At 27.1% G+C, this 17,684-nt stretch overlaps 1 protein-coding gene across 2 annotated transcripts in view; it reads right to left on the reverse strand.

The window, feature by feature from the left end:
* The window catches only part of LOC132921584 (DNA-binding protein D-ETS-3-like), a 55,482-nt gene extending 38,697 nt beyond the window's left edge, over nucleotides 1-16,785 (reverse strand). The window contains exons 1-5 of one of the 2 annotated variants that reach the window (XM_060984680.1): nucleotides 16,087-16,785; nucleotides 11,781-11,941; nucleotides 11,393-11,613; nucleotides 9,042-9,113; nucleotides 5,614-5,691 (exon numbers count right to left, since the gene is read on the reverse strand). In XM_060984680.1, coding sequence (XP_060840663.1) covers nucleotides 5,614-5,691; nucleotides 9,042-9,113; nucleotides 11,393-11,613; nucleotides 11,781-11,932 — 523 coding nt within the window. In that variant the 5' untranslated portion in view covers nucleotides 11,933-11,941; nucleotides 16,087-16,785. The remainder of the gene's footprint in view (nucleotides 1-5,613; nucleotides 5,692-9,041; nucleotides 9,114-11,392; nucleotides 11,614-11,780; nucleotides 11,942-16,086) is intronic. The other variant, XM_060984681.1, reaches the window with a different exon arrangement.
* Nucleotides 16,786-17,684: the final 899 nt, after the last annotated feature.

Consider the following 17,684-nt stretch of genomic DNA (forward strand, 5'->3'; position numbering starts at 1 on the left):
TGCTATTTAGATGTAGGGGAACCAAGCTATATCAAAGTATAATATCATTAAACGATTTAATGAAATCTACGCCAGGTGAAAACAATTTTAAATTATAATAAAAACACATGTTTTAAGGTTGAGTGAAATATATAGGTGTATATTTTTTGTTAGCGACTATAAAGTATAAACATACATTTACTGATTTATTTAATACTATTACACTTTATTTTGTTGTCTGTAGACTGTAAGTACTACGTGCTATTCGTGCTAATATAAACTAGTAAAGTTTAATAATATACTCTATACTCCATAGTAATTTACCTATCTATATGTACTATTCACATTGCCCGTTAAACATTTTTTTTATTCATACATTATAATATTTGATATTTCAGTTTATAAATGACGGTTTTTATTAAATACGTGAGATACAATCTACCTATATACCTAGCTGTAAAAATACAGATTAAAATACAAGAATAAATTTCTTATACATGTATAAGTTACAATCTTAGAATTTTATGATACATAAAATAATAACACTTAAAATATAGATACAGGTTAGGTTAGATATTAGTTTAATAATTTTCATTACGATTCCAATTATTTTTGTATTAAAATAATACAATTTTTTTATCGACGTTTTGATATTTTATAGTTCAACTTTTAAGGTTTTTACCTAAAGATAAAAATATTAAAAATAAATACATAATGTTCGTATAAAAGGAATTTCATTTGATAAAATTAAGTATAAAATTTGACATAATGATATTGTTATAGTCACGTTGGTACATCGCCGTTAGTTGTCATAAAAATGAAAAATTATTGCAATGTCATGTGAGATGTTCCGTATAAAAACGCTATTGTGTACATTATTATTTTTTTATTATTATTATGCGCGTATTTTTTTCTGGCCCGTTTGGTTTTAATCATAAACAAACAATGGTCGAGTTGTAGGACAGAGTGAAAGGGTCGCTCGTTAAAGGCGGTCGTCCACTGGTGAAATGGACCGAAAGGGCCTTTAATTGACAAAGGCCGCGACGCGTGTGGACTGGGGCTATTATTTCGAGCCGTACGTACGGCAGGAAACCGTACGCCGCCGACTTTCCATTCCGAAACGGAAACCCATAGAGATTAGTCATGTTCGAAAACTCGTCGTCGCGGCGGTCGGCGAGTGGGCGCAGTATATGGTGTAGGCCGTGTAGGGTGCCGAAGGAGTCGGGGTGATAGTGGGCAAGAGCAAGCGTATTCAAAGACTATAACATTGCGTTGTTGGGGTGGAAGAGGTAGAGAGACGACATGTGATATGGTATCGACGACAGACAAAAGTAACCATACCGTACTTCGATTTAATTCACTGGTAACAATTATAATTATTATTGTCATAAATTCTCTTTATTATGTAAAATAACGTTCGACTAGAGGGGTAACGTATATATTCGTTGTGACAATGGAACACTGCACGTGTTTCAAATAATAACTTTTCAAAGTTCGAGTCTCAGTAGTAAAAAATGTATATTTTAAACATCATAGCTATTATTGTAATTCTATCATAATTTTTTAAATAATTTTCCATATAATTAGGATCGTATTAGTTATTATATATAATATACACAATATTGTTTTTTTTTAATATTTTCAAATTCAATTAGTTTAACTGTGCATGTATCGGTTGCAGGAATGTTTTCATTTTAATAGATAATTTATTAATATAACATAATATACTCGTACATAGATTAGGTGAAGTGATTAATTAATTATGTAGATAAAGTTACTACATACATGTACGAGCAATTTATATTGAATATATATTAAACGAATAAATATTAAATTTGACTACAGTGTGGGCTCAATTTCCGACACATCGCCCTAGTTGATGCACTAGCTATTGGAAAAATAAATAAAACCTCTATTATTTACGGGTTGGTGGGTTTTCTCAGCTTTGATTACATCTTGAGTCAAATGTTTTATGATGCCGAGGTTAACGTGTGCACGGTGAAGGGTGAAGGGTGGATACGAATGAAAGCTTCGAGACAAAGCATTCTGGGTAAACAAAAAAAAAATAAAATAAAAATGTATATAATATTTTTATTTATTGCTAATAGGGATGGACTAAAGTCGTTCGGCGAGGGGGCCGGAGCCATTAATCATAACCGAGTTAACTGTGGCCTCCTCCCACTGTACAGACTTGCCTATGTGAAATTTTATATTGCATTGTTCGATTCGATGACTGTCACGAAGAGACACCTTGGCTTTTATACGGTTTATTGCGAAAAAGGGATGTCAGTCACGCTATATATATATACCTATATTAACGCTACAGACAAACGCCACCACGCCATCACCCGTGTGTATAGGTACCGAAGTAAACACGATAATCAATGTTTATTTTTTCTACTACTAACTGTATATTATACACGGATACCTGCCTATATTTCGATTATATTAATGTATATTCAGCCTGCTGTGGCGGTAGAATAGGGGTAAATTTTATTCTTGCGTGTTTCGATAACTCTAAAATTTTGGATACAAATGAATAAATCTCATAAATCTTACTTAAAATACAGCTACAAAAACTGAATGAATGACATGTGGGATGATTCTATACTTATTTTCATAACAATGCCATATACGTAAGTACATAGTTTGTATTACAATGCACGTGTTTTATGTGTTATAATAATATTGTCTATGAGCGCGCATATTATGTTGTTCTTTTTAGTTTTTATTATAACTATGCGTACTATACATCAGTGGCGTATTTAGAAATTTGTCAAGGGGGGAATATACGTTGGCAAACATATATAATTTCCTAGACATGGAGGGGGGTACAATTATCACCACTGTTTCTCAAAAATGTTAAACATTTATATATTTTTTATCAATAAGTACCTATACATAAATATATAAATCTGTATTCTTTTGTTTGAAGATTTATTATTCATAGGTAATTAATTTTTTTATAAAACCGAGAAAACCATGAGAATACAATATGTAGTACCTATTGATAAATATATATTTTTATATATGTAGGACGAAAAAAGTAAAAAATAGTGTACCAGGCAACCAGCCTAGTACTGGCAAAAGCGCGAGTGTTCGACTATAATGAGTAATTACTATGCTGGATTAAAAATAAACTATTGCAATAATAAATTATAAAAATAATTAATAACTCGTATTTTACTGTTTAAGTTTGATTATTATTTGTATTGGAATTTATTGTTTAGAACGCCTATTTATATATAGGTACATGCCTTCGGCCCTTCGCCCTGCAATATGTTTTGAAATAGCAACTAAACGCATTTTTATTATTAAAAACACGATAATAGCCGGATCGTTACTGACATTTGACAATAATGACGATTGACAGCATTTTACGATTTACGATACGAATTGTTTTCAATCATATACATATTTAGCACTTTAGCAGTAACTAGTAAGTCGTGTATGGACTACGGGCATCAACCATAAAATTTCCAAATTCTTAATATATCAATATTCAATATTATAATAAAGTGTAGCGTTATCAATAATTTTATTCTGTGTGTCTGTAATACACGTATGGAATTATTAAACCTACCAGTAAAAAAAAGACCAAGGGGGGATCTATCCCCCATATCACCCCCCCCTCCCATAAATATTCCACTGCTATACATTATTATAAACAGTACCTATATATTTCCAAATACACTAATAATTAGATGCATATAATAATGTTTTAGGATTCTGAACGGAATAACGATATATTTTCCTTTTTCTCTGCAGACGTCAGCTTTAGCTTTATAGGAGCAGTAAAAAAGTTTTAATCTTCAACTTTGAGGTTGGTTTTTGGTTGAAAATTGAATTTTGGAGAGTCCTAGTTCTTTTTTAGAAATCATTGTAAAAAACTAAAAAATTGACAAAAAATAGGAATATTTAAGTAACCTCTAGTTTTTGACAATAGATTTTGTTAATTTTTTGCAATTACAAAAATAATAATTATATATAAAAACTTGATAATTCAAATTTCTACCAAATATAATCTTTTATTAGCTTAAAAATGCAATACAACATAATTCTTAAGTCATCCGCACAGGAATTAAAATTTTTTTAATGCCTTTTATAATATGAACAATTTTTTTTAGACAAATTTGTACCTAGTTCAAATCCTATTGAAATTTAACACATAAGCGAAAAATAATAGCTCTGCTTCAAATAATTTAAATTATTCAGTTTTTATTTATAAAATATTAATTGTAGAAACTATTTTATATAAATATTTAGAATAAATTTGAGTCATATTTTTACCAAAAATCTATATTTACACTGTTGTATAGTACTTTTTTTATTGACTCGTTATTGACTTATAAGTTGATAATAGTTATATTAGGTATATCGATGTAGGATAATAAAAATTATTAATAATACTCGTTTATAATGCTATACCTTAGTTAGTTATTGTTATAAATATGTTGTAATATGTTATGATTTTAGTAAAAATTAGTCCAACCTACCGTATTATTATTAGATGAATCACTTAAAAATATTAATAAATAATAAAATATAGTTTTATTGTATGTAATGATTTATTATTGAATTAAAATTTAACAAACTCATAACAATGACTTACACAATAGCTAAGTATACTCAAAACTTATACTTAGCAGAGCGACTTCTCCATTTATTTTAATACAATTTTTAGATATAGATAAAAGACAAGTAAAAGCACAAAAATTCAATATTTGTATTATTCGAAATAATATGGAAATAATAAATGAAACATATAAAATATGTAAGTATATAGTTGAAAATGTTAAAAAAGAATTTAATGATATTTTAAAGAATTTATGCTATTGAGAAGGATACCATTTTCTTTCTATAAAAAGCCATGTTAGCCATGTCCCCTATACTCGGGAACCTATATAAAAGTTATGATTTTAATAATTGTATATTTGTATGTCATACGTATTAAATTGTTAGAGTAAGCGAAGAATAAAATTAGAAGTCATTTTACCACTGTTTTAATTAACTTATTTTATCATTTTTATATATTTTTTTTAAATTTGCCTTTCAATGTCCCCATTATGATTTATTATTGATTTAATATATATTATATGAGATATATCTCATACAAGGATATAAAAAAAGATTAATTTTTGGTGATCATTTTATTAAATGTTATGATTCACAAAGTACAAATAATAGTAAAGATAAATATAAATAATAATAGAGATTTGCTGCAATATATAGTAATATTTCTATAGTGTACCATTTCAGGGAAAATGTTCCACTTTCACTAGACTAGACTATTATATTGTACCTACTATGTATTTATATATGAACTGATTTCAAACTTTATAATACTAGTTAATATACCAAAACCTATCCAAATGTTATGAATATAAATGATTAACTACTACTAATAATAATATATACCTACCTATTAATAGTAAGACGGAAGTTAATTGCATACTTTTTAATGTGAATGTAGTACATTGTTTGTAATACATTTAAATTTTTTTTTTTTATTATCTAATTCACCTTCATGTATAATTATTTAAATACATATAATAAAAATATAAAATTATTTAAAATAAAACTTTTATTGATGGAATTAACTTTAATACAAACGCAAACAGATTAATGACATACCTGATTTAGATGACGATCTAAATGATTCTGATATGGATGATGGCAAATACGACGATGATTTTCCTACAGAAGATAAACCTGTAGAAATTATTAAAAAAAATATTATAGTTATATATTTTTTACTCAACAAAGTTACAGAATATAAGTATGTTTACAAAATATTAAAAAATATATGGACATAGATTTTACGTCATTATAATAGTCTAAAGATTAAATAATATATTATATATTATATATAAGTCAGACTACTACTTGTTAAAATATATGTTTATTTTAATTAATATTAATGAGTATAATGATATTTTTTAAAATATTTAAATCTAATAGAATAATAATTGTTATATACCAATATATTTCAATAGTTTTATGCTGGTCCTCATTATATTATTTATAAGTCAGTATTCAATAGCTAAATATATTTATTATTTGGTAGCTTTATAAACGTATATATGTATTAAAATTTAAAATAATAAATTAATAGTAGAGTGCTCAAAGAATAGCTGCAATTCAGCTGGTAATCAGACCGGGTATTTTTATTTTTATTTAATATAGAGTTCAGTAGTAGGAGATAAATCAAATCGTATAAGTATTTAAAATTACATAAAATTAATAACCTAAACCACATATCTTTATAAGTTTTTTACTTAACATTTTTAAACGTTATTATTCTACACCAAGAAATTCAATTGACGTAATAATCAAGTACAAAATAGTCAACATATATCATGTTAAAGTCGTATACTATTAAATTGGTTGTACCTACTATACATAGATAATAAGTGAAAACCCCATAATTGTATAGTGTAAATATTATAGGTAATAGCTAGTGTATTAGTGTTATACTTATTACTTTATTAGTTATGTAAATAATTGTTTGAACAATTTATATTAGTTATCTGTATATTGTAAACTCTGTGTATTTGTTTACTGCATTTTTGGCTATTATTTATTTATTAATGTTTTCATGATAATCTGATTTGCCGCAAATAAAAATGATTTCAAGCTTCTCATTATCTACAATTAGACTTATGACTTTTATATTTATAGAAGTTTGAATAGTATTTTTGTTAAAAACGTGTGAATCATCGAAAAAATATATTATAAAAACTTTGTAAAGAATCTAAAAACGTTCCTCGCCTTTGTACCATAATTTAATGCCAAACAGAAAAAAATCTATTAGATGTTAAGAAGAAAGCCCCGAATAGGAATGATTGGCGAGGCGGTATGGGATGGCGGCCATTTGACTGACGACAGTTTCCATGGTAACAACATGTGACCCTCATACCGATGGGTTGACAGTTTTTCCCCCTTCCTGTAAAATTGTAAAAGCGAACCTTCGTCGGAGATAAACACACTATATCGTCAAAGAGGAGAGAGTGAGGGGGGTCACGCGACTCCCCTTTTCACCCAACATCACAGCTACATTTATAGTTTATAATAAATAATTCAATATCATACATATTAGGTGTGTATGTAGCCATGTGGGGGTTATATTTTTCGTCTCCGCCCACAGATTATTATTTTTGAAATGTAATTTTTTCGGGATACCTATACAATATTATTTGACAATAACGAGATTATTTTGTATTTATGTCGTATTAATACGTAAGTACAAGTAAATAATATTGAAAATATAAATTTGTGTTATAGTTATTTTAGTTTATTTATAGCAAACGCCTTATGAGATTGTATTAATATAATTTATTTTTTATTTATTTGGTAAAACTTGAATTATTGGTAACTAAAAACTATATTTTGATCGCTTAAATTAAATACGAATTAGATCCATGAGAATAGGGTTTTATTTGAATGTTATAGATAATGACGTAATCGGAAAAGATGCTTTGATTTACCAGTGAAGGATTGACCCGATTAAGTTTTGTGAAAGAAGTGTCTTTTGAATTTCTTTATTTCTTTAAGTTTCATTATAATGAAATTAAAAAAACAGAAAAACAGAAAAAAAGAATTAAGCTGTGTATTTATGTACATTTTATGAAAAAAAAAATATTTTAATATTTTATTAATTTTATCAGAGGATTAGGTACCAAAATATAATATTGTTCAATCATTGGTAGAATTTTGTTAACAGTAATACTGCTAGTAGGTTAGAATAAACCAATTTAAGTTTTCTCAAAATAAATATGCTAGAACCCAACATATGTTCGACGTAATCCGTTTGTTTAGAATTTGTGGAAAACGTATTATTTTTCAGTATTTGTTACAACAATTGCGTTTTTATACGTTCTTTCTGATAATTTAATATTGCTATTTTAGGCATATAATAAATTCATAAAACAATATAAATATAAATTCCAATATTCATTATGAATAAAATATAATAAACATCATCAAAATAAATACTTCAGTCTAGAATGTTTTGTTTTTTTAATGTAAAACACGGTTTCTGGGTTTCGGTGCAATTATATGCAACACAACCACCACGCGAATACATTGCATCAACAATCAACATACTAAATACTTAATTGATACATCACCGCAGATTGCATACTAATTATGGTACTAATTAAAATTAAATTAATATAACATATCAACAAAATTAATCTATGATAAACTCTATATGTATAATAAGCAATTACAGTATTATGAAGCTGTAATGATACAAGATAGGTATACTCTAGCTATAATGATATAATTATATATTATTGATGAATAAATAAGTTATGCAACATTTGGTTAGGTCAGTGGTTTTCAACCTGGATGGTCGCCAAAAAAATGGACGAGATTATTTTTCCATATTATTTAAAAAAATAAAATAAAGTTATAATTTTTTATTTTGTTCTATATCCATACAATAACATGCCGAGGAGCGTACTCTTATCGTTTGATTATTAAATTGTTCGTAACACATATCGTATACGTAGGTACCTATATTTGAAAAATTTTAATAAAAATATTTATAATAATCAGTTCCTACCTAGGTGTCATTTTGGTAGTACATGTATAAATGTATAAATCAAATTTTGATGAATAAAACAACGGTTTTTTTTTGAAAAGGGTCGCATTACAAAAAAATAAAAAATGGTGGTCGCAATCCAAAAAAGTTTGAAAACCACTGGGTTAAGTAACCTATAATCTTTGGTTCCCAATGATCCCATATATTTTAATTTTCTTTCTTATAAATTATAATGTATACTACGACACTACGTTATTACTTAGGTATTAGTTATTTATACGAGTATGTTTAAAGTGTAGACGAAATTACCGTAGTAGATATTATAGTGAAATACAATTATGTTTTGTCAAAGTAATAATGTAGTTTTACAATGTGCATATTGCATTTCAATTCAGAGGTAGAATCTAAGTACTTATAAAATATTTTATAATTGCGTTTATAAAATAATAATTATCCTTTTTAAAATTTATTTGAAATATTACTATATAAAATAAATGTATTGTGTATACTTTACCATTTGAAGTAGACGATGATAAATGCATCAATCCAGAGCTTTTATCATATCTGCTATTTGATGAATCAATGTCTAAAAAAAATAAAAAATAAATTGTAACTATTTATTAAATACATAGAAAAATAATATGCATATGGTGACCAATACTTTTCGTAATACGAAAATATATGTATTATATGTGATCTAAATATTTATGAATTATGGACGTTTATATTCATTACAAGTCACAAGTAATTATTTTGTGGTAGAAAAAAATATAAATAACTAAAAAATGTATTTTAAATCTAATATGCAACAGCTAAATGTCAATTATCTATATAGTATATTATTATTATTTGTAATATGAATACAGATATAATTATATTCAAAATATGTTTGTATTTGTGATTAAAAAATTATTATTCATCATTGAATATTAAATCAAAATAAATAAACTGCACGTTATTGAAAACATTAATAACATAGATGTCAAGAGAAAATAATATGATGAGGGCCGAATCAAATAAAATACAAATAACTAATAAATCAAGTATGATTATTAACTGAAATGAAATAGTATGTTGTCAGCGCATTAGTTAATAATTTTAGAAAGAAAACATATTTTCCACTAATTATTCAAAAGTATCACATTTTACAATAAAACACGAGCGTCTGGAAAATGTTTTTAAATAGATATTTTAATTTTATTTTGTTAAATAACATTTCTTTTGTGTCAAATAAAATGCACCAGGAAAACTAACCGGAACACCGGAAAAGGATACTATCGTTGCGGCTCGTCGCCTGGAATCGGTATTAATGTTCCGGAGGTCTTCTTTTTATCATGTCTATGTTATTTTTTTCTATATTTGTTTATAATGATAATTTTCCTTCTTTTTATGTAGGTTATTCATTATTTTCCGTTTACGTCAGCAAAATAATTATCTAGAAAGGTGTTGAAAAAAAAACAACAAAAGCGTTTACAAAAATAAAAGAAGGAAAAATAAAACATTTGAAAGAAAAAGGATTCTATTCTCGCTGTTCCTTGCATTTATAACAAGAAATAAGATTTGCTTCAAGACATTATTTTCATTCAATTAAATATTTACCAAATAAATTTCAAACTTATAAGATCCTAATATTACTTAAACAGTTAAACTAGGTAATTTTTTTATTACGTGTAATGCCTCATTTATGTTTATAATTATATATAATTTATCGATTACATTATGTATATGCATATACAAATATATTACAAATTTAATACATATATTATAATATAATCTATTCAAATGTTATCTAAGTTTCATTAATATTTATTGTAAAAAAAAAAGTTGTTTGTTTACAAATAATATTCATCAAAGTTTGATATGTTTTATAAATTGTTTTTAAACATTTTTTTTATACAAACAACATAAGTACTTCAAACTTTGATATAACTTGTAATGATTCGTCAATTAAAATGTATTATGAAGTATTTATTATGATTTTATTAAATCAAAAGAAAAAAAAAGAAAATATTACCTAACTAAATTAAAGTTCAAAACTTTATTAAATTTATTAATCATCCTCGTAAGCGTAATAAAAGCTTAAATATTTTATGCAATTACTTATATTTAGAATTTTTTTAAATTAAAAAATATTTGAAGTATGTAAAAAAAATATTATATTATACCATGAATTTTCAAGGAAGGAAATGATAATCATAAAAGGATTATGTGCCTGGTCTGATATGGTCGTCGGAAGTGGACTACAATAATAAAAACCGATGTCCCTGGTATATCATTAAAAAGCATTTTCTTTTTTTCGTTTTCACTTATTTTATTTTTTTGCTAAAAAGCCACAACGGATGTACTCAATTTTCATTCACTCCTCTTCCACACCCGGGAACCCCTTTACTATCTCATTCCTATTCGTTTCCGAATGCCCGGTGAGAAAATATATGTATATAATGTATTGTGTTTGAACTCAGTGCAATTGTTCCAAAATGCGCCATTTTTTCTCAGAGGGCCAAAAGCACAAAACCACTGAAGGATGACGACCGAAAGTTGTTTCCATGGAAACTGTTTTCTTCCTTCTTAACTTTATTTTCTATAGAAACGACAATACATTCTAATATAGTATACTGTTTGGAGATTTTCAACGATATATATTATTATTATTATTGGGTATAGAAAAATAGATAATACGATTCATTAAAAATAAATAGTTATTATATTACCTATAAATAATTATTGCGTTATTTTTACCATTAGTTGAATTGTATTATTTTGATTTAAAGATAAATTTTTATTGCACTTATATTATAGAATGTTATAGGTGTTCGTATATTTGAATGTTATTTTTAAACTTTTAACTGTTGTTGATAAACTTACAATTGTTTCGTTTGTCGGTATTATTTTGTTCATCCTGAAATAAATCGAGTGAATTGGTAGTTGGATGAGTGGACACTGGCGTCCTAGATGATGGTGTTGCTGGACAAAAAGGAGACGTACCTAAGTCACACGATGATAAGTAACTTCCACGATCCTGTAATGCAGCTTTTGCCTTTTCTACTGACTGTTTGAGTTGTTCAAACGTGGAATTACATGCAAACCTTATAAAATATAAAATAGGTATTAATAATAAATTATTACTTGTTCATAGTGCAAGTGTATTTAGTATACGAGTATAAAACGTGTATATAGTGTATTATAAATGCATTAGTGCACTCAAAGAGCTGTTCTAATTAATCGAATTAAGTAAATAAATTGTGGTGTTTACCTATAAGCACAACTAGCCACTCCTACCGATGGCCATTGTGGAGTAGTAGTTGGAAGACAATCGTTTTCTGTTTTTATATTAGGTGGTGATGACATCGCCACCCTTTTTAGGTCTAATGCACTTTGGTACGAACATGCGCTTTCGTACATCATTGAGTATAACTGAAACGCAAAAAATAACTATAAGAATTAATTATATTATATCGAAAGATAGCATGGATTTAATTTAAAAATAATAATTCTATATTTATTTTAACTAAAAGGATTGAATAACTCAACTACTTGATACATAAGTTGATTAAATAGTGTTAAAAGCAATATAGGGTTATATTTATAAGAAATACAGAATAAGAGATACACAACTAGATTAAAATTACAATTTTAATAGAAAAATAATTTCAATAATAGAATATAGTACATCATCTAAAACATAAAATGAGTATCTACTGAAAATAAATTACCAACTAAGAAACATATTAAAATATAATTAAATTTTACTTAAACAATAGGTTAATTAGCGTGTAGTCATATAGATAATATAATATAAAATTATATTTAGAAGAAAAGCAGTAAAAGGTAAGAATTTCTTTGCACCCGATCGATTATTTGAAGATAGTAAAATGTCGAAGGATCTCGTTTTTAAAACATTTAGCTAGAAAAAAGTTATGTAAGTACGTTTTTTATTATCATTAGAGGAAAATAATTATATGTTTTTATACATCAATGACATAAATCATCTATAGTTGACTTTTTTAATAACTTATTTATGAACTTGTAAAGTTCATAATATAAAACGATTTACATTCAGAGATGTCAACAAGTATAAATTAAACATGATACTACAATAATACATAAATAACTACAAAAATACAAAAATGATAATAATTAATTTAAATTTTAAATGTAGGCGAAAAAAATTAAGCAAACATTTATCAATTTATCATTCTTGCTAACTCTAACCTAACCTAACTGTTAGTGTTAAAAACATAATAAAAATATGAATATTTTTTTAAACAAAAACGAGTAAGATAATAGCTTTTTAAACATCGATAAAGAATCTTAAATAGTTTTTAATTAGTATTTATGATGACTGTAGTAATAAACATGGTAAACCATAAATAATAATGTCATTCGCTATACTCCCCTTTTTCACTAACTGCCTTATTTGTAATTACAACTGTTTTAATACTATTTATGATACAACTAAAGAATCAAAACACGTACGTGGTTTTTACATGATAAAAAGGGTCAGTGTATGCATATGTTTAGAGGGTTGTTTTGTCCTTACATGCCGTTATAATTTATTGGCTCGAGTTTTTCGAATAACTTTCCACACCATAACTTATATTTTCCTGTGTGGTATATTTTTGTATACCGTTTTTTGTTTTTTTGTTTTTTTTTAGAATTGCCGGGTAACTAACCATATATGTATATAAATATTATTCAACTATAAATAATAAACGTGTGATTGCAGCTAAAGTAGCGCTAAATATTTTTTAACCCTATTTCCGACCTTTCGTCGCCGCCGACAGAATATAACCTGTTTCGACCACAACAACTTAGGGACATCCATTAGGAAAACCCAACAATATTTTTTTTATCCGATTGTTGAATCGATATTTTCTTATGTCGAATGTTGATAATTATAGGAATTTGTCCAAAATTAAAATATCTACATTTTGTATGTAAAAGTAATAAATATGGGTAAGACATATAACTTATATGTTATATAGTGTAGGTACAATTATTTAGTTTAAAATTATTAATTAATAATATAAATACTTTGCATTATCATAGAGCATTTTATAAAATAAACTGTAGCATGAATAATATTAGTTAAACGATAAAATTAGTTTATTTAATTTGTTTACCTAAGTAATTTTAATGATAAAAAAATTAACTTGGCAGTAAGTATAACATATTTTATGAGTTTAAGACTCCATAAAACCTGTTATAAAGTATAATGTTCCCATTTTTAAGGTAATATTAAAATGAATAACTTCACAACTTCACACTTTTGAATTTTTTGTACTATGTTAACTCAACTAACTTAATATGAGATAATTATTTTGTTATTCGTTAATGTATACAACCCCTAAATCCCCCATTAAAATTGACGCCTGGTCCTGTGCATAATATTGATACACCCTCCGCACGTGCAGTATTTTTTGAGTGCTAGCTGATGTGTAAGTCGTACTTTTAAATAAACCCAAATATTATACAATAAGAGCTCTTATTTTATATTAATATATTTAATGTATCAATGTTTAAATGTTTATTGACGAATTATATTTAAAATTGTATAAAATTATCTATTTAAATGTTTATAACCATTATTATTTTGAAAAAATTTGGCAATTATCTTTTAAAAATAATTTAATGTTACAAAAAAAATGTGTAAGCAATATTTTTGAAAAAATTGATATTTTCACAATTAATAATTATTATTATAAATGTTCATATTTTTTACTTTTATAGAATGACAACATTTCTTTTTCAATTTTATATTCTAAAACTGAATAATGTTCGTATATAATATTTTAATAAATAAAAATGAATTCCGAATAAGTACCTAGTTAGTTAGTTAAAACTTATAGTATTGATTTCAGGATGTATTTGATATTTATTTAAATATTTTTAAGTTTAAATGCAAATTTATAAACGAAATACTCTAAATTATCGAAATAAAAACTTAAATTAAAAAAAAAAACTCGTATAATGCGTAAAAAATAAAAACATATAAATAACAGTAAAAATCTTCAAAATAAATAATATCTCATAAATATTATTGATGCTTGTATAAGATACTTAAATCGTCAATCAATCATAAAATGAGCAACTTGTATATTTATATAGTTAAATAATTTCTAATAATAGCATTTCATATAAAGTTATTTTATTTTTTATTTGCCGATACAACACGCTGGTATAGTGGTATGTATAGGTACTAGGTGCCAACGTTAATAAGGATACCTTATAATATATATAATATATATTATATTTATATACCTTTCTTTAATATTATTAGCATTTATTTACCGATTTTACATAATATTTAGTTATGCATTATATTATTATATATATATATTCAACAAAAAGTTTTCTTTCTATAATAAATTCGATATGAAAGATATCTCAGAATCGCTTCGGATTTTTATGATTTCTAAAAACATAATATAGTATATAATATGTATAAGTTTATGTTTACTATAAATTGATGTACATATATATTGGATAGGTATTAACTTAAATATTATTTTTATATTATGTTTATATAGTATGGCATTTAATATAATTTTGATCGATGCTAATTTTAACTTATGAGTAAGTATAGATATATAATAATAATTAATAAGTATTCATATTTAAAGACTATAAAATTGTATTTTTCATTTGTTCAAATATCAAATGTAAATGTTCCACATATTCGTATATAGGTATAGTCATATAACAACTCTATTCTTTTATAATCAGTCTAAGTTTCATCAGTATACAAGTATTAAAATTTCAAGTAAAATGATATAGTAAATTTTAAATTTTTTCACATATTACCTATCAGTTTAACTTTATTTTATTTTACTTAATATCACTTAATTTTTACTTAATTTTAAATTATTACATAATTTTCACGAATAAAACGTATACATTTATAAGCAAAAATGCATGTATATAACATATATTGTTTATTCTGGATAGTATAGAGCTGCAGCTAATATTTATTAGTAGGTACTAGCGTACTACTTTTTAAAAGTTTTTCAAGAAATGTAAGGTTATTTATTATAAGAAATTATAAAATGTAAAACATATAATTCCTCATCAGGATATCCGATAGATATGTGTTATGTGAACATTTAAGGTTCGTGTATGAATTTTGTATTGTAAATTTGTAATAAAATTAAAATGATTGAGCTATACGTTAATATTTTATAACGACAATGATAATAATGTATGTATTATACGCCATTAAATAAATAATTTTGTAGTTTTTCTATAAACATTTTATATATAATAAATGCTACAATAAAATTATAAAATTTTTATGTAGGGGATGCGGGTGGCAAAGCCTTACGCGGGCCTGTTCTATGTTTATAATTTTAGCTCTCCTCTTCTAACAAATACAATTTACGCCTATGTTTACACTCACATATTTAAACGCAGATATACATACGTATATTAATTAATATTTAACCAACATAGTTTAAAAAAAAAATTACACAACTCATAAGTCCTAGACGTACTACAACATACTAAATATTACATATTATGACGCGTATATTAAAAATAAGCATTATTGTAGGGTTGTTTACCTGTACAAAATCGTCTGAAAAAATATGATTTTCCGATTAGCAGCGTCACACGTGATCAGTGCGACCGTCAACAAATGGATTTTAAAAAAATGTCACGAGTAAAAAATCGCCAAAAAAACATTGCAATTTATTATGGAATTGGAAGTTTAAAAATATCGCCGAAGAACCACCGTGGACTGCCGCACGGTCGCCGGGGTTCCGATTAGACACGATAACGACGAAGACGACGACAACAATTTAGTTATACGTATATATTATATTATACGTAATAGATACGACTGTATAATGTTATTGCAGTTGTTATTGTTATGATAACCGGCACCGGACCACCGTTTTTCGCACCGGACACACTGTTCGGAAGTCAATGTTCCGGCGGCTCCCGTCTCGTCGAAACCGCGCACTCGTTACCTGCAGCGCAGCAGTCGGAAATCGCGCGGCGAATAGGCCGCCGCGACGCGGACCTTTGACGGCGATTGTAAACGAATATTAACCGTAGTAAATACGAACAACGATCGGAATACGGCGCACTCGTCGCAGGTGTATGTTGTGAGCGGATAATAATATTATCGTTATTATATTGTATCGTTTGTTTACGATTTTTCGGATATCGTAGGTAAAGCGCGCGTGGCCACTATATAGACGAACATCCACACTGGCGGCGGTGGTCTGTACGCGATATCAGACGAACTCGCGGGCCTGTACGACTACATAATGATCCGATAATTAAATTTAACTGGCGTCCCGGTGGCGCGCTCGGGGGGTGGGGAGTGCCATCCGACGACGATACGCCCGGCGGTTCCGATTGGTCGGAAACGGATGCGCGCACGCGCGTCGCGTCGTACGCCGAGTTATCCGCCGACCCCCACAGCCGCCGCCGGATGACATTGTCCTTCTTTTTCTGGTGCAGCTAGGGATTCTCCAGGCGTCGGCGGCGGCGGTGACGCGCGCTACCCCCCTTTCCGTTTGCCGTGGAGTTCCCCCAACCTATCTACCCATCTACCCAGCTCGGCCCATCATCACGTCTATCCTACGCCCCCTTACCACCCGTTGCACTTCACCACGGTCGCCGCCGAAATAGGATCATCCGTACAAATGGCGCTCGATAAAGGGCCACCGTTATAATATTAATATTATTATTAAATGTATATATTATATATTATCTGTGTCGCTCCGCAGCATTACCAAAGAGAAAATATCGTTTCGACGACGATATTCATACGTAGAACGGTATATGCGTTTGTGGATATAATAATCTTATTATATTAATATTATATTAGATACGAGTTGGAAGAATATATATATATTTTAAATTGTGAATAATGCATTTTATAAGTTTATTATTTTAATTTTTGAGTTGGTATATTATTATGTATTACAATTATTTAATAGTTTTGTTCTTGATTTTTTGTGCATAATATCTTCTTATACCAACAACTACTGTCGAATCATTTAAAATGATCGTCCCTTTTAGCGTTGAGCGAATTTCGACATCCACGTTGTATAAAATATTGTAATAGGTAGTCAATAATATAGTCATTATTTTTTACTATAATATAGTGTTCATATTATAATACATAATATAATATAATTAACATTTT

Source organism: Rhopalosiphum padi, chromosome 2 (assembly GCF_020882245.1).
Source record: "Rhopalosiphum padi isolate XX-2018 chromosome 2, ASM2088224v1, whole genome shotgun sequence".
Classification (NCBI taxonomy): Eukaryota; Metazoa; Arthropoda; class Insecta; order Hemiptera; family Aphididae; genus Rhopalosiphum; species Rhopalosiphum padi.